The sequence below is a fragment of the Lycorma delicatula genome, chromosome 3 (assembly GCF_047948215.1).
Source record: "Lycorma delicatula isolate Av1 chromosome 3, ASM4794821v1, whole genome shotgun sequence".
In the NCBI taxonomy this organism is placed as follows: Eukaryota; Metazoa; Arthropoda; class Insecta; order Hemiptera; family Fulgoridae; genus Lycorma; species Lycorma delicatula.
The window spans coordinates 82696654-82720253 of NC_134457.1; the positions used below are offsets into that span (position 1 = coordinate 82696654).

Below are 23600 nucleotides of genomic sequence, written 5' to 3' on the forward strand. Positions count from 1 at the left end.
TAAAAAAAAAACATTTTCGTTAATAAATTAAACAGCCGGTAATTATTTTTAATTGCTTATACATTTTTGACCATGACGATCGGAGGTGATATTAATTTAAAAATGCATACTTTTGAAACGACACACAGCACCAAACTTATTTTATTTTTTTTCTATAAAAATGTACTTAAAATATTTTACAAGAAATTAGTTGTACTTTTTTTTGTGACATCGTCTAAATTAAAAATTAACTCGGGAAGATCGGGCAAGTCAAAAGTGGTCAGCAAACAGTTTGAAGAAACGAATCATTATAATGATTCAAATCCCGTAAATCAGTTAGTTATCGCGATAACTAACTTATCAAAATCAGTTAGTTATCAAGAATCCCTGATTCGAATCACATTAATCTTTCAGTGAATCCGAAGTCAATAATTATTAAAAAAAAACATCGGACATAAACGAGTATTTTTATGAATCACTGCAACGCAATGCCAAAAGACCATGACAGCCACTTTTGTTTAAAATGCCGGTACACATAAATAAAAATGATATATAAGCATTTTATATTAGTTTATATATTCATTTTGTTTCACGTTGTTGAAGTAGTTATGTGAAGTGAGAGGGTATCGGATCCGTAACCGTGGACTCATCGGTCTGAATCCAACTTTACATACATATATATTTTTTTTAGCTTTTTTTAATTTTCACACAGAATTGCTGTCGTTCACGAGTTGTTACCTGAAGACACTGAAAAAGGTGTAGCTTTCTGTCAGCGGTTCATGTCATAACTCGGACGGGGATGAATTCAAAGATCGGTTTCGATCCGACGAGGCACGGTTCCATCAATATGGAACTACCATGAAAGCACAGAATTCACGCATCTCGCGTACGGAAATCCACATCAGTGCACTAGTCTCCTCTCCGCGGACAAAAAATGGGAGTTTCGCGTGCAATATAAGTAGTCGAAACTTCATGACATTCTTTCCGGCACTGTGAACTATGAGAGCTACATACAGACGGTGCAACAATTTGTAAACACTATATCTGCAGAACGGATAGATTATACGTGGTTTTAATAGGACAATGCTACGGCTCATATAGCCGACATATAGCCGCAAAGAACTAGAGTTGGGAAAAACTAATCATTATAATGATTCAAATCACATAAATCAGTTAGTTATCGAGATAACTAATATATGTTAGTTATCGAGAATCACTGATTCGAATCCCATAAATCTTTCATTGAATCCGAAGTAACTAACTTATCAAAATCAGTTAGTTATCAAGAATCCCTGATTCGAATCACATTAATCTTTCAGTGAATCCGAAGTCAATAATTATTAAAAACAAACATCAGACATAAACCAGTATTTTTATGGATCACTGCAACGCAATGCCAAAAGACCTTGACAGCCACTTTTGTTTAAAATACCGGTACACGTAAATAAAAATGATACGTTTAAGCATTTTATATTAGTTTACATATTAATTCTGTTTCACGTTGTTGAAGTAGTTATGTGAAGTGAGAGGGTATCGGATCCGTAACCATGGACTCATCGGTCTGAATCCAACTTTAGATACATATATATTTTTTTTAACTTTTTTTAATTTAAATATACTGATTTATTAATAATTATTAACCTCTGTAAAAAATTTTGAAATAAACTCAAAAGTACATAAAATTTTATTTTACTAATAACTTCTGATTTTTCTTCATATATAATTTTTTATTATTATTGAATTGTTATTTGTTGTAAAAGGTTTTTACAATCAGAGGTTAATAATTTTTTTATACCTGTACTTTAAGTTTCTACATAGAAGATTAAAACCTTTTTTCAACAAAACAAACTAACATCTGACTACAAGTTTGGCTTTCAAACTTTTCATAGTACCATCGAACAGATTCATAGTGTTCTTTCTAATATTCAGATAGCTTCAGACAAAGAACGTCTGCTCTACCAGTTTTTATTATATCTGTCAAGTCTTCAGATTAGGTGTAGCACACTGGCCTTTTTAAAATTAATCAACATCTACCTTTTCAGTATTTTAACATTTTCAGTTCTTTTTTAGGTAATAGATATTTCAAGGTTAAAATCCAGACTGAATTGTCTTCGCTATTTTCCACAAATATATGGATTGCTCAAGGAAGTGTAATATTCATACACTTCCAAATATGCCAGTTTCTCCCAACACTGTAATAGCTCCCTTTACTTATGTTCTTTGCTTGTACTGTGTGAAAATAATTGATGCATCACCAGACACCATGTCACAGCACCTTCAAGAATAGTTAAACAACACTGAAGCATGATGGAAGTTGTGGCAAATAAAGTCTAACGAAAATAAAACTACACATTTTAGTTTCACTCTCTGAACAAATGTCCACTTGTTATAATCGATGACATTCAGCTACCGCAATCAAATTCTACAAAATACTTTGGTATTCATCTTGACAAAAGGCCCACATTTGGAAAAACGAGAAAAACTGAATATTAAATTTTGTCAGTTGTACTGGATTGTAAATTTAAAGTCAAAATTATCGCTGAACAAGTTAATTATTTACAAAGCCATCCCTAATCCAATCTGGATTTATGGCAGCCAGTTATTGGGAATATTAATAAAATTCAATGTAATTATATTACTTTTTCAATCCAAAGTTTTTCACAGCTCACAGATTTACCTTGGTCCATTACAAATAAGAAAGTACACGACTCTTCACATACCTACAGTTATAGAAAGAATCTCAATTTAATAATCAAAGCTCAACGGTCATCCAAATGTACTGTCAATTAACCTTTTAAATCAGATTTGACACTTACATCTTACTGACCTTTTTTAAAATTCAAGATTTTTAAGAAGTCAATCCTTCTAAGAGAAGTAAGAAGTAATTATTTTTTAACTTTTGCCGTTGAGTTTTTATCCTTGAAGACATTTGTAAACATTCATTCACCTCATTTTTACATTTGTCCTGAATGAAAAATTATGGATATCTACTAGCATTAAAACAAGTTTATATCAGCTGTTATTTATTTCAAACACATTCTAAAATATGTTAAACCAATTTAAAAAATAAACCACCTAATAATGTCATCTGATGTCAGTGTGAAACAGCTGCAATGTAGACTATTTCCTTACTAATTTCCTGTCAGATCATGACTGTTTCAGGTCGAACCTGTAGTGCAGCGAGTATGATTTGTGCTTTTATTGAGGCACCCTCGACAATGTTGAACACGTGATCTTCGTGTGCATCAAATGGACTAAACCAAGGGTGAGGTATGTAACGGACCTGTTAGACAAGAATAACATAATCGAATGTGATTTCTGAGTTAGTGAGGATCCCCACTGCGTTGAGGGGGGAGTAGAATGGTGGCCAGCCTGCTGGAATGGTGGGCATCCACCTACGTCAGTTAAATTTGGTTAGACCACATTCCGGAGGCTAAACGGAAAAAGAGAGTGAGGTAGTGTAGTGGTCATTAGTCTAGCAACCACTAGACTGGGCTGGGCTAATAGTTTCTTTTCATGGTTTACAGATACAAATGGTATCTTTACATAGAACTAGTAGTTAATGATTTAAAGAACAATTTAGATCCAGAGTAACAGTGCAAGGTGAAAAGATAAAGATGCAACGATTTGCTGATGATGTAGTAATTCTAGCTGAGAGTAAAAAATATTTAGAAGAAACAACGAACATCACGGATGAAATCCTACGCAAGAACTACTGCCATGAAAATAAACAAGAACAAAATGAAAGTAATGAAATGTAGTAGAAATAAAGTAAATGGACCGCTGAATATAAAAATAGGAAGAGAAAAGATTATGGAGGTAGAAGAATTTTGTTATTTGGGAGGTAGAATTACTAAAGATGGATGAAGGCAGGAAATTCCAAATAAATAAATAAATAGGAAATGCCAAAATGCCGATTAGTAGAGGCGAAACGAACTTTCAGTAAGAAATATAAGTTGCTTACATCAAAAATTAATTTAAACATCAGGAAAACATTTTTGAAAGTGTATGTTTGGAGCGTAACTTCATATGGAAGTGAAACTTTGACAATCGGAGTATTTCCAGAGAAGAAAAGAGTAGAAGCTTTGAAATGCAGCGCTACAGGAGAATGTTAAAAATCAGACAGGTGGATAAAGTGACAAATGAAAAGATGTTTAGTCAAATCAATGAAAAAACAAGCATTAAAAAATATATAGTTAAAATAAGAGACAGACTTATATAGGCCACATATTAAGGCATTCTGGAATATTCGCTTTCATATTGAAGGGACAGGTAGATGGTAAACATCTTGCAGGCAGGCAATGTTTGGAATATGTAAAACAAATTGTTAGGGATGTAGGATGTAGGGAGTTTACTGAAATAAAACATTTGGCACTAGATAGGGAGTCTTGGAAAGCTGCATCAAACCAGTCAAATGACTGAATACAAAAAAAAAGAAATAAAGGCATAGATTTATCTTTTAATTTATACTCTTTTGATTTCTTAATTCTTTATTTAGAATTTATAAATCTGATTTCTTGTTTCTCTATGTTTTAAAACCTTCTTTCTAAACTGTTAAGAAAATTTTTCTTAAGTTTTTGCTAATCAATCACCTTTTTCAATCAGTTTTGTTCTTGTGTAAATGTTTTATATATAATTATGGAGTATTATTGACTTAAACGTGGTACTTAAAAATGGAGCTTCTTCAATAACTACCTTATCAGAAAGAGAAAGCCGATAAAAATTTAGCCAATTAAGAAACATTCCCTTTTCCGTATCTCAGATTTCACGTTACATTCAACGCCCTCACAGATGGCTTTTCAGTAACTATCTTATCAGCGAGAGAAAGCCGATAAAAATTTGACCAATGACAAGAAGAATTCACTCTTTCGTATCACAGATTACATCTAACATTCAACGCGCACACAGATTATTTCTTCAATAACGACTTCCTCAGAAAGAGTAAGCCGATAAAATTTAACCAATGACAAGAAACATTCTCTCTTCAGTATCTCAGATTAAACCTAAAATTCACCGCCTTCGCAGATTACTTCAATAATTACCTTATTAAACAGAGAAATCCGATAAAAATTTAACCAATAACAAGAAAAATTCTCTCTTCCATGTCTTACATTACACCTAAAATTAAACGCCCTCACAGATTACTTCATCATAATTACTTTATCGGAGAGAGAAAGCCGGTACATTTTCACGAATGACAAGAAACAATCTCTCTTCCGTATCTCAGATTGCACTTACCAATCACCTTCCTCATAGCTTCCTTGGTCAATAACTACATTATCAGAAAAGGAAAGCCGATAAAAATTTAACTAATGAATTGAAACATTCACTCCTCCATATCTCACACTACACCTAACATATAAGCCCTCACAGATTAATTCTTCAATAACTAACTTATGAAAGTGAGAAATCCGATAAAAAATGAGTCAATGAGGAAAAACATTCACTCTTCCGTATCTGAGATTACAACTACCATTCATCGCCCTCAGAGATTACTTGTTCAAGAACAAACTTATCAGAAAGAGAAACCCGATAAATTGTAACCGATGGCAAAAAACATTCTCTCTTCCGTATCTCAGATTAAACCTAAAATTCACTGCCTTCACACATTACTTCATCAATAACTACCTCATGAAAGAGAGAAAGCTGATAAAAAATTTAAACAATAACAAAAAGGATTTACTCTCTGTAACTCAGCTTACATCCAACATTCAACGCTAAAAATTAATACACCATAACTACTTTATCAGAGAAAGAAAGCAAATAAAAATTTAACCAATGAAGAGAAACATTCCCTCTTCAGTATCAAAGATTACACCTAACATTCAACGCCCTAAAGATTACTTCATCATAACTACTTTATCAGAGAAGAAAATAAAAATTTAACGAAGGACAAGGAAGTTTCACTCTTCCATATGTCAGATTATGCCTAGCATTCAATGCCCTAAAAATTACTTCATCATTTCTACTTTTATCATAGAGAGAAAGCCAATAAAAATTCAATCAATGAAAACAAACATTACCTCTTCTTTATCTAAGATTACATCTAACATTCATCGCCCTAAATATCAGTTCATCATAACCACTTTATCAGAGAGAGAAATCCAGAAAAAATTCAATCAATGAATAGAAACATTACAGATTACACCTAACATTAAACGCCCTAAAGATTTTTTTTCTCAGAGAGAGAAAGAAAATAAAAAGAGAGAAAAAGAAAATACAAATTTAACCAAGGACAAGGAAGTTTCACTCTTCCATATGTCAGATTACACGTAGCATTCAATGCCCTAAAAATTACTTCATCATTTCTACTTTATCAGAGAGAGAAAGCCAATAAAAATTCAATCAATGAATAGAAACATTACCTCTTCTTTATCTCAGATTACACCTAACATTCAACGCCCTAAAGATTACTTCATCATAACTACTTTATCAGAGAGAGAAAGAAAATAAAAAGAGAGAGAAAGAAAATACAAATTTAACCAAGGACAAGGAAGAATCACTCTTCCATATCTCATACTACACCTAATCATCCTTTGCTGTAAAGATTACTTCATCATAACTACTTTCTCCTGACAACTCGATAGTCATTTGCCGAACAGGCTTTAAAACAACAATACAATCGGTGTCGATTATCCATTCAAAGGCATCCAAAAATCGAAGAGCTTTTGGAATTTCAGATATCGTAACGAACAATGGATCTTTAAATAGCCTTTCCAGCATCATTAAAATAGAATTCCACCTGGTCCAGACATCCTGTTTAATTTTTAATACAGGTTATCCCACGATCAGTTATTAATTTGCTTGTTGCCGTAACACACTACGTTTAAAATGCGAACAAAATACCTGAATTTTTTCAATAAATCTAAGTACTCTATGTTCTTTTTACCATCATCTTGTACAGGTAACTTAAGCTTGTGAGCCACACACGGACGGTAATGCAAATTTAAATGTTCATTAATCGCATTCTTTATTTTACATCCGTTGTCTGCAACTATTGCCACTATTTTATCGGTGATATTCCATTCTTCGAAAATTGTTTTTAACATAGAGCCGATTGCCACTCCCGTTCGAGCAACTGATTTTTCGCGAGTCGCCGGTACAATTGAATGATGTTTGTTACCGCGTGTAAAATGTAACAAACAATTTATTGCCATCGGTCCACCAAATATCGGTAGTTACTGAAACATGTTTTATTGAATTTAAGATATTTTTAACTTTTTCCGACGTTCGAGAATAAATTTGGGGTAGCATTGTACACGATAAATGTTTCCTACTACGTGACGTATACAACCGGTTCAATTTTTTTGTATAATCTAAAAAACCAGAATTTTCAACCGACGATAAAGGTTGAAAATCGGTAGCTACAACCTTAATGTTGCACATATCGATTGCACTTTTTTCTGCGATAGATAATTATTTTCATAGTTGTTTTTTAGGCGGAGATATATTTACTTTATTAAATTTAATTTTACTACCTGGTGTTTCGGCTGATGATATGGAAGGAACGCGATCCGCTATTACTGGTACTGTGCGTCGGTGAGGTTGATTAACCGATGAAGTAGAAGTTTCAGAAGTATTTTCTCTTTCGTTATTATTATTACTCTAAAATCACCTGACCATTCGATAACGTAGACTGGAATAAAATGTTCAACATTTAAAAAAAATTAGTGTTCAAATACAGAGATAAAAGAACAATTGCTAACATGTACAGGAACCCAACAGCAACAGTATTGAAGTGTTCTTCAATAGAACATATGAAAGAAGCCGTAATAAGAAAGGGAGTCCGACAAGGATGTTCCCTATCACCGTTACTTTTTAATCTTTACGTGGAACTAGCAGTTAATGATGTTAAAGAACAATTTAGATTCGGAGTAACAGTAAAAGGTGAAAAGATAAAGATGCTACGATTTGCTGATGATGTAGCAATTCTAGCCGAGAATAAAAAGGATTTAAAAACAATGAACGGCATAGATGAAGTCCTACGCAAGAACTATGGCGTGAAAATAAACAAGAACAAAACAAAAGTAATGAAATGTAGTAGAAATAACAAAGATGGACCACTGAATGTGAAAATAGGAGGAGAAAAGATCATGGAGGTAGAAGAATTTTGTTATTTGGGATGTAGAATTACTAAAGATGGACGAAGCAGGAGCGATATAAAATGCCGAATAGCACAAGCTAAACGAGCCTTCAGTAAGAAATATAATTTCTTTACATTAAAAATTAATTTAAATGCCAGGAAAAGATTTTTGAAAGTGTATGTTTGGAGTGTCGCTTTATATGGAAGTGAAACTTGGACAATCGGAGTATCTGAGAAGAAAAGGTTTTTGAAATGTGGTGCTGTAAGAGAATGTTAAAAATAAGATGGGTGGATAAAGTGACAAATGAAGAGATATTGCGGCAAGTAGATGAAGAAAGAAGCATTTGGAAAAATATAGTTAAAAGAAGAGACAGACTTATAGGTCTCATACTAAGGCATCCTGGAATAGTCGCTTTGATATTAGGTAGAAGGAAAAAATTGTGTAGGCAGGCCACGTTTGGAATATGTAAAACAAATTGTTAGGGATGTAGGATGTAGAGGGTATACTGAAATGAAACGACTAGCACTAGATAGGGAATCTTGGAGAGCTGCATCAAACCAGTCAAATGACTGAAGACAAAAAAAAAATTATTATTACCCAATTCTTCATTTAACTGTAAAGAATGTTTCCGTTTTAAGTGCTCTTTTATGTTAGTAATATTGTCGAAAAACATTAAATGGTTTTTTGTTTTTTTTTTTTTGCAAATTTTACAACAAACACTTTTGTTGTCTTCATTTTTAGTAAACAATGTTTAAACGATCGATGATTTCCCCCTGGTTTCATAATTCTACTTCATAAATAAAACTTAAAAAAGAAAGTTTCTAAACGGCTAAATTATATACGAAAAATAAATAAATCAAACTCGATAAAACCAAAGTTTAACGAAATAATTTCTAAACGAGTAAATTCTAATAAGTAATAATTCCTACAATACTAAAATAAATGAAAAATTCTGTAGACCTAATCAAAAAACTAAAGAAACAAAATTGAAAAACGCAACGCTAACTGAAACTGGGACAAATAACACCGTAAGAATTGACCCAATATATAAAAACAAAAAACAAGTTACCAAAATATTAGGTACTGATTGACAACGAGATAATAATTTAAATAAAACCACAGCATCTGAAGAAATTAATGTTTAGGGAGCGATTAATAGCGGCGCCAGTAGCCCGTAGACAGTCAAAACTTATTAAATGATAAATTACTCAAACTAATGTATCTTATTCGATGTTTGTACTTGTGGAAAAAATAAGTAACGTTCATATTTCGAACGAATCATCGATTATTTATATCGTTCCATTACTAATACCTCTATTATTAAAATCAATCGATTTTGCCCATCTCTATAGACGAGAGTTGTAAAATAAACAATTAATAGCGGAGTTCGTAGTAGCAACGGTATTAAAAGTGACACGATAATAATTGTAGCTCGAACCGGGTCGCTCAGTTTTTAAATCTCTCATCCTGTTCATATGAAAGTAATTTCGCTCCCTAATTGATAATTTTCAGTACGTTTTTGAAATAAAATAAACTGTAAAACAATCGTGTAAAGAATTACTAAACAAATAGTAAAATATGCGAAGTATACGACAACTGAATTTCGTTGTAATAAAACAGGTTTGGCTAATTATCCTTTGAATTATTAAAATAAAATCTATTAGGAATTCAGTAAAAATAACGTTTGATAAATTTAGTACGCTTCATTAAAAGAAAATGGTAATAAAATAGAAAAATTCCAGTACGTTACGTAACTTGACTTATTTCTCTACACCTAGCGGCAGCCTATTTGGAAACATCTTGGATTTAAAATGCATTACGATTTTGATTCGACGAAGTAGATGCGTACATTACAGACGCGAAAGAAACAGACCACCGTGTGAGAATTCAGATAGCCGTACTCAACGATCGGCGAAACCGTTAAAAGATAGTATAAAAACCTTTGTTGTACAGTTAAGTTTCTCAGTTAACAGAATAATCTACGAATTACGCATAAAAGGCGACGTAATTTTTTCCACATAAAAGTAATAACTGAAATCGGTCAACCTAGTTTAAAAATGAGTCGGTTCTAAAGTTATTTAATAATAAACTCCATTGCCCGGTCAAGATAGGCCGAATATACATATTTTTTTATTCACCATCGCTTGGGAAGCGAAATAACGGTAAGTACGAGTTAAATCAAGTAAATCAAATAACTATAAGAAAGTCCGTAACAATGAGGACTTGGAATTTAGCGTTTGAAATACCGATGTTTTTTTATTACATTTCATTCGACGTACAAGTGTAAAAATTACTTACGGCTAAAAAGTTTCACACAAATAACTTTCTGATGCTAATCTAACGTGTCACCTACTAAACGGAGAATATTAGAGGAAAATCCTTCATTATATAAAAAAATATAAATATATATATATATATACACACACACATGCACGCAGCCAACACTGCTCCATATTGTTGGTAAGTACACCATATCCCGCCAAAATTTTAATCAGAAAATGTTATAAAACATTACGTATTACGCTAAGATAAAAATAAGAAGTAACAAACTTAATACAAAATAATTCCAAATAGTAATTAAACAATAAACTATACGAAATACTGAGTACTTTAACCCACAAATTACTTTAAATAACCGCACGTGGAAGTCAGTATAATAGCTGTTGTTATATATCAACACAAAAAAATATTCGTGAAATTCCAAAAAAATTTTTAGAAAACTTTTATGAGGAAAAAGGGTTTCCCATTTAATGAAATATACGCGTAAGTTTAACAAACCTTTTGATTATAATATTATATTTCTTAAATAATATTTTTAAAATTTATACTGGGATATCGACTTGGAAGAATTTTATTCGCTATCAAAAATATCATGTGTTCACGTTTAATGATGAAATTTAAACAAGCAAAATAATAAATCGATTTGAAACGGGAAATATTCAAAACGGAGACAAGATGAGGTATATTGTAAATATTTTACCCTATAAAAAATGATAGACCGCTGGAAGCAGTCAATTGATTTATAGAACACCAGAAAGTTTAAATTCGTGTAAAATTTTCATTCAATCTGGTCAGTTCTTTCTAACGATTGAATTTTAACCGATTCAATTAACTATCAAAACCGCAAAAATCAGATATAGCTAAGCCTGGCGCACTACGCCTACTGCGATGAACGGAGTGGTCAACTGCTGAGCGATTGCCGCGCTCTCTTCTACGTTTCAAAAATGGAATCGCTCCTATTTCTGTAGCGGAGAGAGAATTTTATAAAGTAACTTTTTTCATCGTAAACTCTACGTTAATATATACTCTAAACATTATTTTTTAACACACGTGAAGTCAGTTGAAAATAAAAATAAAAGAAAAAAATCTAACAAAAACGGACCCAGAAATGGCCTAATTAAATCGATTTATACGATAAAAACAAACTTGTGTTAATTGTGTATCCACCTACTAAAGGGAAGAAATATTTTTAAGTTAATTACTTTAACGAACAATTATTTTTTTTACGATTTATCTTTTTTACTTATCACACAAACACACAAATTTATGTGCGTTTTGTATATGAAACGCACAACATATGTGTCTCCAGGCACAAATTCAGCGTAAATGAATAATTATATTAAGTAAAAAAATAATATATTTTACGTATTTAAAAACAAACTCGAGAGTATAACAAATATTTTTTTTTTTTTTTTTTTTTTTTTTTGTCTTCAGTCATTTGACTGGTTTGATGCAGCTCTCCAAGATTCCCTATCTAGTGCTAGTCGTTTCATTTCAGTATACCCTCTACATCCTACATCCCCAACAATTTGTTTTACATACTCCAAACGTGGCCTGCCTACACAATTTTTCCCTTCTACCTGTCCTTCCAATATTAAAGCGACTATTCCAGGATGCCTTAGTATGTGGCCTATAAGTCTGTCTCTTCTTTTAACTATATTCTTCCAAATGCTTCTTTCTTCATCTATTTGCCGCAATACCTCTTCATTTGTCACTTTATCCACCCATCTGATTTTTAACATTCTCCTATAGCACCACATTTCAAAAGCTTCTAATCTTTTCTTCTCAGATACTCCGATTGTCCAAGTTTCACTTCCATATAAAGCGACACTCCAAACATACACTTTCAAAAATCTTTTCCTGAGATTTAAATTAATTTTTGATGTAAACAAATTATATTTCTTACTGAAGGCTCGTTTAGCTTGTGCTATTCGGCATTTTATATCGCTCCTGCTTCGTCCATCTTTAGTAATTTTACTTCCCAAATAACAAAATTCTTCTACCTCCATAATCTTTTCTCCTCCTATTTTCACATTCAGTGGTCCATCTTTGTTATTTCTACTACATTTCATTCCTTTTGTTTTGTTCTTGTTTATTTTCATGCGATAGTTCTTGCGTAGGACTTCATCTATGCCGTTCATTGTTTCTTCTAAATCCTTTTTACTCTCGGCTAGAATTACTATATCATCAGCAAATCGTAGCATCTTTATCTTTTCACCTTGTACTGTTACTCCGAATCTAAATTGTTCTTTAACATCATTAACTGCTAGTTCCATGTAAAGATTAAAAAGTAACGGAGATAGGGAACATCCTTGTCGGACTCCCTTTCTTATTACGGCTTCTTTCTTATGTTCTTCAATTGTTATTGTTGCTGTTTGGTTCCTGTACATGTTAGCAATTGTTCTTCTATCTCTGTATTTGAACCCTAATTTTTTTAAAATGCTGAACATTTTATTCCAATCTACGTTATCGAAAGCCTTTTCTAGGTCTATAAACGCCAAGTATGTTGGTTTGTTTTTCTTTAATCTTCCTTCTACTATTAATCTGAGGCCTAAAATTGCTTCCCTTGTCCCTATACTTTTCCTGAAACCAAATTGGTCTTCTCCTAACACTTCTTCCACTCTCCTCTCAATTCTTCTGTATAAAATTCTAGTTAAGATTTTTGATGCATGACTAGTTAAACTAATTGTTCTGTATTCTTCACATTTATCTGCCCCTGCTTTCTTTGGTATCATAACTATAACACTTTTTTTGAAGTCTGACGGAAATTCCCCTTTTTCATAAATATTACACACCAGTTTGTATAATCTATCAATCGCTTCCTCACCTGCACTGCGCAGTAATTCTACAGGTATTCCGTCTATTCCAGGAGCCTTTCTGCCATTTAAATCTTTTAATGCTCTCTTAAATTCAGATCTCAGTATTGTTTCTCCCATTTCATCCTCCTCAACTTCCTCTTCTTCCTCTATAACACCATTTTCTAATTCATTTCCTCCGTATAACTCTTCAATATATTCCACCCATCTATCGACTTTACCTTTCGTATTATATATTGGTGTACCATCTTTGTTTAACACATTATTAGATTTTAATTTATGTACCCCAAAATTTTCCTTAACTTTCCTGTATGCTCCGTCTATTTTACCAATGTTCATTTCTCTTTCCACTTCTGAACACTTTTCTTTAATCCACTCTTCTTTTGCCAGTTTGCATTTCCTATTTATAGCATTTCTTAATTGCCGATAGTTCCTTTTACTTTCTTCATCATTAGCATTCTTATATTTTCTACGTTCATCCATCAGCTGCAATATATCGTCTGAAACCCAAGGTTTTCTACCAGTTCTCTTTATTCCGCCTAAGTTTGCTTCTGCTGATTTAAGAATTTCCTTTTTAACATTCTCCCATTCTTCTTCTACATTTTCTACTATATCTTTTTTACTCAGACCTCTTGCGATGTCCTCCTCAAAAATCTTCTTTACCTCCTCTTCCTCAAGCTTCTCTAAATTCCACCGATTCATCTGACAACTTTTCTTCAGGTTTTTAAACCCCAATCTACATTTCATTATCACCAAATTATGGTCGCTATCAATGTCTGCTCCAGGGTAAGGTTTACAGTCAACGAGTTGATTTCTAAATCTTTGCTTAACCATGATATAATCTATCTGATACCTTCCAGTATCGCCTGGCTTTTTCCAAGTGTATATTCTTCTATTATGATTTTTAAATTGGGTGTTGGCAATTACTAAATTATACTTCGTGCAAAACTCTATAAGTCGGTCCCCTCTTTCATTCCTTTTGCCCAGCCCGTATTCACCCACTATATTTCCTTCCTTGCCTTTTCCAATGCTTGCATTCCAATCTCCAACTATTATTAAATTTTCATCTCCCTTTACGTGTTTAATTGCTTCATCAATCTCTTCGTATACACACTCTACCTCATCATCATCATGGGCGCTTGTAGGCATATAAACGTTAACAATCGTTGTCGGTTTAGGTTTTGATTTTATCCTTATTACAATGATTCTATCGCTATGCGTTTTGAAATACTCCACTCTCCTCCCTATCTTCTTGTTCATCACGAAACCTACTCCTGCCTGCCCATTATTTGACGCTGAGTTAATTACTCTAAAATCACCTGACCAAAAGTCGCCTTCCTCTTCCCACCGAACCTCACTAATTCCTACTATATCCACATTCACCCTATCCATTTCCCTTTTTAAATTTTCTAGCCTACCAACCTTTTTTAAGCTTCTAACATTCCACGCTCCGACTCGTAGAATGTTATTTTTTAATTTTCTGGTGACCCCTTCCTTAGTAGTCCCCACCCGGAGATCCGAACGGGGGACTATTTTACCTCCGGAATATTTTACCAAGGAAGGCGCCTCCATTGTTGCTATGTGAAAATGCAGAGAGCCACATTTTCTTGGAAAAAAAGCAGCTGTAGTTTTCCATTGCTTTCAGCTGCGCAGTACTCAGAGGACTGAGTGATGTTGATACGGCCGTTTAAGTCATTGTGACTCACGCCCCTAACAACTACTGAAAGAGCTGCTGCCCTCTTTCAGGAATCATTCCTTAGTCTGGCTCTCAACAGATACCTCTCCGATATGGTTGCACCTTCGGTCCAGCTACTCTGTATCCCTGAGCACTCAAGCCCCCTCACCAACGGCAAGGTCTCATGATTCATAGAGGAGGAACAAATATTTACTGATTTGATAAATTTATTTTTTCTAATTAATTACTATCCACCCTCGTGTTATATTTATAATAATCATTACGACAATTTTATTTTAAACGAAATAAATTAGAGAAAAATAAACCGTTTAGAAAAAAACATACACGTAGTGTAGTTCTTTGCATGTATAAATTAAATTATTAACACTGACATATTTAAAACATTTAAATACGGTACGGCAGCTAGGCCCTCCGGGCGGGTTTCTCTGGCGGGAAGCATCTCAGTCCAAAACCGATTACCTCTTGTGTGAAAATGTTTTTTTTTTTTTTTTTTGAATGATGATAATTGATCAAGGAAAAGCGAAAAAATACCAGCAAATCTTTGCGATTAAATCTGGTTTAGGCATCTTTTAAAGATAGCACGCTCTCAACATTTTCAAGATTCACAATATCCATGTGTAAATTCACTCGATACGAGAGCTGGAAAGCTTAAATATAAATTTAATTAATTAATTTATCGTTTATATAATATTCGATTTACGAAAAAAATTATCGTAATACGAAACTAACCTTCCTTGACACAATAACAAAAGAAAAGTCGGCTGCAAAATCAATAAATGGCTAAGGAGGATATATAGGATTCAAAAATCTTCTAATTCTGACCTTTATTGTTTACCGTTTGATTTGACCCACGTGTTTTGCCTATATGCATGTTTAATTATCTACAAGGCCAAAAACAAAATCATAAATACGATTTATGATTTTGTTTTAATACTATCGGATAATCGATATACTCTATCGATTTATTCGTATCGAAAATACTTGTTTTAAGATATGCTACGATATCGAATGAATTATAGTACGGATTAAAAGATAGTACGATACAAACTTTGTTAGACATTTAAGTTTCTCGATGAGGAGAATAATCTTCGAATTACGCAAAAAGTTAACGTAATTTTTCCCGCGTAAAAAAATTAACTGAAATCTGTCAACCGAGTTCTAAAATCGGTCGGATCCAAAGTATTTTAACAATAACTCCACTGCCCGGTCAAGGTAAACCGTAATATATTTTCTAATTCATCACCGCTTGAGAAACGAAATAATAGTAAGTCGAGTTGAATCGTGTACATCAAATAACTAAGAAAATCGGTAACAGTGAGGACTTGCAATTTCGCTTTTCAAAATAAAACATTTCATTTAACGTACGCTTGTAAAAATTACTTACGGCACAAACGTTTCACACAAAACACTTTCTGGTACCAGCCTAACGTGTCAGATATTAAATGAAAAAACCACCGTTAGAGGTTAACAAATATGCATATTTACAAAAAAATAAAAATAAACGGTTTTTTTAGAATCACAATTTTGATCATTTTCAAAAATTATATTTTAACACCGAGATATAAATTAAAATTTTACCGCACAAAAATATACGCAGTAATTACATCTATAACATTAGTAAGCCTAAAGGTGATTTTAACTTTAAAAAAAGAAGAAACATGACGCCTCATTGTGCGCAACAAGCGAATTTATTTATTCTTTAAACAAACAGTATATCGCTTGGAATAAATACTTTTCTATTTATAGCCTATCGCCTTCGATCGATTTTCTTTATTTGTACGAAAATAATTTGAAAAAATGGAATAGCATATATTTTTCTGGAAATTTTGAACCGATCCGAAACTTCTTTTGTATACTACATCGAAAATAAATTTAAAAAAGATTTCAAAGGACGTAAATTATTTGTTTAACTTGAAACAAGGGTTTAACCCGTTTCTTCTCAGAGAAATCTAAAAAATTGTCATTGTAAAAACAAATGTTCTTACACTTCGAACGGCGTTATCCCGCTTTAAACAAAATATTTGTTTAACGATTAACTCGTCGGTTATACAAATTATAGAACAATAAATAAATAAAGACTGAAAAATCGCGTTAAAAGTACGAAAGCCTTTTTTAATGCGGGTTTTAACCCTCCAAAATAAAACTTTGTTCGCGAATGAAGTTTTTTTCTTACAAATCTTATACTTTTTTGTGCAGTCGTAATATATTAGTACGTATCATAACTCTCTCTCGGTGTATCGGTGTTTGATTCTGCTTTCGGCTCGACGAGTAGCGAACGAGAAAATCACGTGTTACTCTTCTAGTACCCGCGGTATGAAATATTATTTTAGAGAATACGTATGCTTTTTTTTAAGAAGTAAAAAAAGTTCTAAATCGTGTCACCTTCTACCGTTTGGTTACAGAATATAACAGACAAAACTTTCTTAGATTTTAAGATAACCCGGCAAAACTACCCAAAATATTATTGAAAATTTTCCGGTTTTATTTTGCGGTTTAAAAACTAATACTTTATTTATAATGAAACACTTCAGAACACAAAAACACCGACCGGGTGTTCTCGAGGAATAATAAAAACAAGCGAGCGAGCGCGGTAAAATTGAAAAGTTAATTCAGGCTAATTTGAGAGTCAACGGTATACAAGGAAACTACTTTCAGCAGCAACACGCCTGATCTCCTTAAACTACCAACATCAATGTATCCTTCACGAGTCGGTTGGAGAGTTATCGATTCGGTTTACAAATTTTAACCTCTCGCAGCAGGTAGAATTTGAACCGGCAAATTTCACATTATAAAACTAATTATTATAAATAAACCTTCATTCCGATCGGGAGACAATAATACATCATATAGATTACGTCTACAAAATATAAATTACAAAAACAAATTATAAGATAAACAAGACATAAATATTAAAAATAAAAAAACACGACTGCCGAAAAGAAACTGCTGACAAACGTTGTTTTTTTTTTTTGTGCAGCTTTGGTTCCATCATGATTTTCTATACTAGTAAACACCCCGTTTAAATTTTGAAAATCGGAAGATCGGTTGCGAAGATATAATATTTCTGAATAACTGTTATTTGTTAGATCGAGAGTGTATATGATAAAACGCAAAAGTTAGCCTTCAACCTACTAACAAGTAGCGATTTTGAAAATGGGACGATTTTTTGCAGAAATATTATAAGAACATCCCATTGCACCCCCCAAATAGCACTTTAGGGGCACCCCGTGTATTACCAATTGTTGGTGATGATGGGTCTAGCCTCGCACGAGGTTTCTGGATCACCTCACCACTCTAGCCTTACCCACAGTCCCCCATGGGAAGCCCGTTATTATTAATTTAATCTATTGTGTAAAATATTTTTTTTTTGAATGATGAAAATTGATATAACGATAAAACAAAAGTTAAATGAGAAATTTAACTCGTAACGAAATTTAACTTTAACTAACGAGTCGGGATTTTCAGCTAGTGATCGGTACATTCCGGTGCCTACTTTTGGGTATTTCATCAGAAAGCTTCCTATTGTAATTGGTACCATGATTCGACTTCCCGAAAATTTAGACATATCTTCGCGTTTCACATCCTCCAGACCCCAAAACCATCGTCAGTTCGAAATTTTATGCATACATTTATATATATATATATATATATATATATATATGTCGGAGAGGCGAGGAGATTTGTCAGGGATTCAACGTTTTGTGTTTCACTCATTTTTATTATTACAAGTGGAGAATATATAAGATTATAATAAAGTTCAATTAATAAAAATGAGTAGATAACTCGTACAATGAAATAATTACAAATGATAATTATCACTTATCAATAACTCAGTAGTACACGAATTATAATATAAGATTAATTTAATTTAGAATTCAAATAATATTAAAACAACTTGCGATAGACCGAGGCTCAGGGAAATAACGAATTCGCGATCACCAGGACGTCTGTTCGATCTGGGTTCCAAAGCAAGACTGCCTTTTCTCAATATTCTCAAATAATATGCCTACTGCATATTTCCTTTTCCTTATTAATTTTATGATACCCCTATCGTCCTGGGATCCCGACTACGTTGACAACCATGTGCCTACCTAGGCCTAAGCCTACCGCAATAAAACAATTTAAACCTTATTTTACAAAATATTACAAGTAATAGTACATTTCTTAAAACTACTAAAAATACAGATATTCTAAAGAATATTCTCATCGTTTTGTCGGAAGATACTCCACTGTACTTTATTCTCCGACACGGCCATTCTGACAATCACACGCCCTCGGGTGTATCTAAAACATTGAGTTACAGTGGTATTTTAATTTTTGTTTTCAACTGACCTCGGTCATTATAAAGCATTTTACAATAGTTAAAGTACAAAAGATAGATTCAGAAGTCCTCTCGAGTAACAGAAATCCATTAATTATTCATTATCCTAAATAGTCATCGTACAGTACTCAAGAGATCGAAAAGCCATCAATCATTATTCCTTATCATTTAACTGTCAAATAAGATTTTATTTCCTCCACCAATAGACCTCTGCACTATCTCTAGGCTACCCTGTATGCCACATACAGTATCATACATATTCTGTAGTTGCCACAACTACCTGCCCGACACATCATCAGGTGCCCATCGCGCCCTGATCAAACTAACATTAGCCACTAATTTAGTTTGCAGTTACGACTACACACTGATGCATGTGCGAAAAATAAAAATGCCAGGTCCACGACCTGCTGCCAGCCATTAGTGCATTGCGTCATTGGTGGTCTCCTTTTAAACCATAGTCCCTGTTTCAGGACCAACATCAACAGTCTCCTCGGCACAACTTTCATTGTCCGAGGAAACATCCAACTCATTAGGAATATAATTCTCAGGCATTTCTCTCAACTTATCATGACTATACTTATAACTTCTACTACTACTTAAAGATTTTAGTGTGTACCTGTCGTTATCAAGTAATTCTGTTACTACGAATGGACCTCTAAATTTCCTATCGAGTTTCGTTTGATTACGTTCTTCGTTCTTAATCAAAACGTGATCTCCTATTTTAAACTTATTAACCTTCGCTTTATTTTTATCAAATCTAATCTTCTCATAATTAGCATTTTCCTCTATACTTTCAATCGCTCGTTGTCTTACATTAGAGATATCAATTTCATTTTCGTTGTCATCAACTAACAACCCGTAAGGTCTTGCCTTCTTACCAATTAATAATTCTAACGCACTAGATTTGGTAATACGATTCGCGGTTGAGTTTAAAGCTAGCTGAACTTCACCAATGGCGTCTTGCCATGGACGATTATTAGACTCAACAGCAGTGAACATATTTTTTAACGTACTCATTACACGCTCTACTTGACCATTTGCCCTACTAGTACCTGTAGCTATTAAATGTAAATTAATATTTAAAGATTTACAAAAGTCTTTAAAATCTTTCCCAGTAAAACATCTACCTTGATCGGCAATCACACGAGCGGGAACTCCCAATATAAATATTGAAGCCTTTAAAGCTTTAATAACACTATTACAGTCAATTTTTCTGGTGTGATGTAAATAAACATATTTGGTAAAACCATCTATAATAACAATAATGTATTCTTTAGTATTATTTTTACCGCTCAATTTACCTGTAATATCTATATGCACAGTATGCCAAGGTATGCGGGTCTTAGGGATGGGATGTAATTCAGCTTGAATTTTACCTGACTGAGCTTTAGAGAGTTTACAAGTAATACAATTGTCAACAAATTTACGTACGTATTTAGACATACCTTCAAACCAGTAATACTCATAAACCTTATCGAGTGTTTTATCCCAACCTAAGTGCATAACAGACTCATGTACATGGTTAATGACGGACCACCGAAATGCTCTGGGTACAATCGGCAAACAAAGGGGTTCGCCTTTTCTCTGTATTTTCCGGTATAGCGTACCGGCTTTAATTTCATAAGATTTTAAGAGATCTTCCGATAGCTCATCGCTTTGCAATTTGGTGACTATTTCCGAAATTTCCGAGTCACGCTGTTGTTCAGCAAGAAGCCAATCAACCGATAGTTCCGCGAGGTTAACGCGTTTCTCTTCAATTTTATTAACCTGTTTTGGTAAATCGGACAAAGGGTTTCGAGAGAAGAAATCCGCGTGCGACATACGTTTGCCTTCTCTATAAACTATATCGAACTGAAAAGCCTGTAAATAAGCCCACCACCTATGGACTCTATCATTAAGATCAATCTTATTTTGAGAAGATTTCAATGAATTACAATCAGTTACAACAGTAAATTGTCGTCCATGCAAGTAATGCCGAAAATGTTTAATAGATTTAACAACGGCCATAGTTTCGAGTTCGTAAGAATGATACCTGGACTCGGCTGGGCTTTCCTTTTACTAAAGTATTCAATAACTTTATTTTTACCGTCTACTTTATGCATGAGTATTGCTCCGTACCCATCGGAACTAGCATCGGTATGCAGTTCTATAGGATAATCCGGGTCAAAGATAATTAAGACGGGTTCGTTGGTCAAAGTATGAATTACTTTTTGTCGGGCGTTTTCATGTGTCTCAGTCCACTCAATATATTTTTTACCTGAGGTAAGAGCATATAATGGTTTCATGATTTGTGAAAACTTAGGGACAAACCGTCGGAAATAAGATGCAAGGCCAATAAACTGTCTAAGCTGAGTAACGGTCCTTGGAGCGGGTAACATTGTTAAAGAGTTTATTTTACGAGGGTTTGGACGAACTTGTCCTTCTTGAATATCATACCCAAGGTATGAAACAGATGTTTTGAGAAAAGAACATTTTGAAAAATTAAATGAGAATCCCGCATCTATAAGAATTTTTAATACCACTCGAAGTCTTTCAAACGCTTCTTCTATCGTATCTGCAATTATCAGTACATCGTCTAGATAAACTACAACGAAAGTGTACGCGAGCTCACCCAATGCCTTTAAAATTGCTCTTTGAAAAACCGAAGGAGCATTTTTCAAGCCGAATGGCATTGTTAAAAATTCAAATTGACCATCAGGAGTAACAAATGCCGTACGTTCTATAGATTCCGAATGTATAGGAATTTGATGGAAACCACTGGCCATATCTAAACTAATGTAGAATTTAGCCTTTCTAAGTCTCGGTATTTGATCTAAAATAAGTGGCAAAGGAAATTTGTCTGCAACTGTATTTTTATTTAATTCACGATAATCGACACATAAACGATCCGATCCGTCTTTTTTCTTGACTAGTAAGATAGGACTAGCAAACGGTGAATTGCTAGGACGAATAACATTAGCTTCAAGTAACTCATTTATTCTTTCTCTAACTATTTGTCTCTCTTCTACACTAAGTCTATATGGTCTTCTCTGTACCGTAACGTTTGTATCTATTAAACGTATGTCAAGTTCACCACTGTTGACGCGAGTACGAGGAAAACCCGTAATAAAAGAACTTTCATACTCTTTTAAGATTGAAACTAATCTTATTTTATCATTTTTATCAACATCTGTATCAACATTATCAAAATTTATAATTTCGAATTTACTACATTCATTTACTACTTTAGATTTACAGATTTTAAAATTATTTTGAGAAATATTTACTTCAAAACCCAAGCTCAAAATTTCTCGACCAATTAAAATATTATAACTCAAATATTCATCTGGGACAACGTGAAAAAGAATCTCTAATGTAAACAAATCCATAATTACAATAGATAAAATTTGCATGCTACAATTTACTACAACATTTCCGATGCCTTTCAAAATTATTAATTCATTAATTCTACGTCCAGAAAACTTAATCGCTATCGATTCCTTTATTAATGAGCATTCCGCTCCTGAATCAAAACAATATGGAAACGACTCACCAAGATGGTTTAGAATACCAGTAGGAGCTGCAACTGTGCAAAGATTCACACGGCGTTCGACGCTACCATTCTCCTTGTTGTTCCCTGGACCGCTACGGCTGCTACCTGGAGCCGTACAGTTTGGCGCAATATGACCAGCTACCCCACATTTGAAACACGTCACATTGCGCGATGAAGAGGATGATTCTTTGGAGCCACGATGGTTACTGCTTTGCTCCGCTTGCTTCTTCTTAAGTTTAGGACACTCAAACTTTTTGTGACCTATTTCCCCACAGAAATGGCACTTCCCTGAAGCTGCTGGCTTAAAACGCTTCAAATCGGATGTAGATGAGTTATCTGAAGCTGATATTGGTCTTTTTCGGGTGCAGGAAAAGCCTCGCATTTCGCTCAAAAATTCGGCTTCCGTTTTGATGTCGCTAGTTAATGCTACGCGCTCCACTCGATTATCAATATGGGTCAATCGCGCAAGCACAACCACATTAACTATTTCGTCAACTGTTAAAGACCTCCAGCGGGCCTTTAGCGATGATCGAAGTCGAATGCCAAAGGCGCCGACACTTTCATCCTTGGTTGGTGCCTCCTGATGAATTTTCAGCACAACCGCTGTCGCAGTTTCTTGTCCCCCGAAGCGTGACACAAAAAGTTCTTTTAATTGAGGCCACTGTATACCCGGAATTGCCACTTGGGATAGCCACTGAGCTGCTGAACCTTCCAAAGCTTTGCTAAGCGCAGATATCAATTCACTGCCTTGAAGAGGATTTTCTAATAGACACAGTTCTGCTGCAGAGCACCAAGCAACAGAATCCGATCCCGCACTCTCTGGATTAAATCGTGGTAACGCAACACTTTTCTTTGTCGATAATGGCTTTTGCATACAACACTTCATAAACTC

The 23600-nt window shown here is 33.8% G+C and overlaps 1 protein-coding gene across 1 annotated transcript; it reads right to left on the reverse strand.

The window, feature by feature from the left end:
• Nucleotides 1-18730: 18730 nt before the first annotated feature.
• On the reverse strand, nt 18731-23600 carry LOC142320922 (uncharacterized). The gene is made up of 2 exons (XM_075358904.1): nt 22709-23600; nt 18731-19139 (listed from the first exon to the last, which is right to left on the reverse strand). The coding sequence occupies exons 1-2, from the start codon at nt 23592-23594 to the stop codon at nt 19120-19122; spliced, it is 906 nt and encodes a 301-aa protein (XP_075215019.1). The 5' UTR covers nt 23595-23600; the 3' UTR covers nt 18731-19119.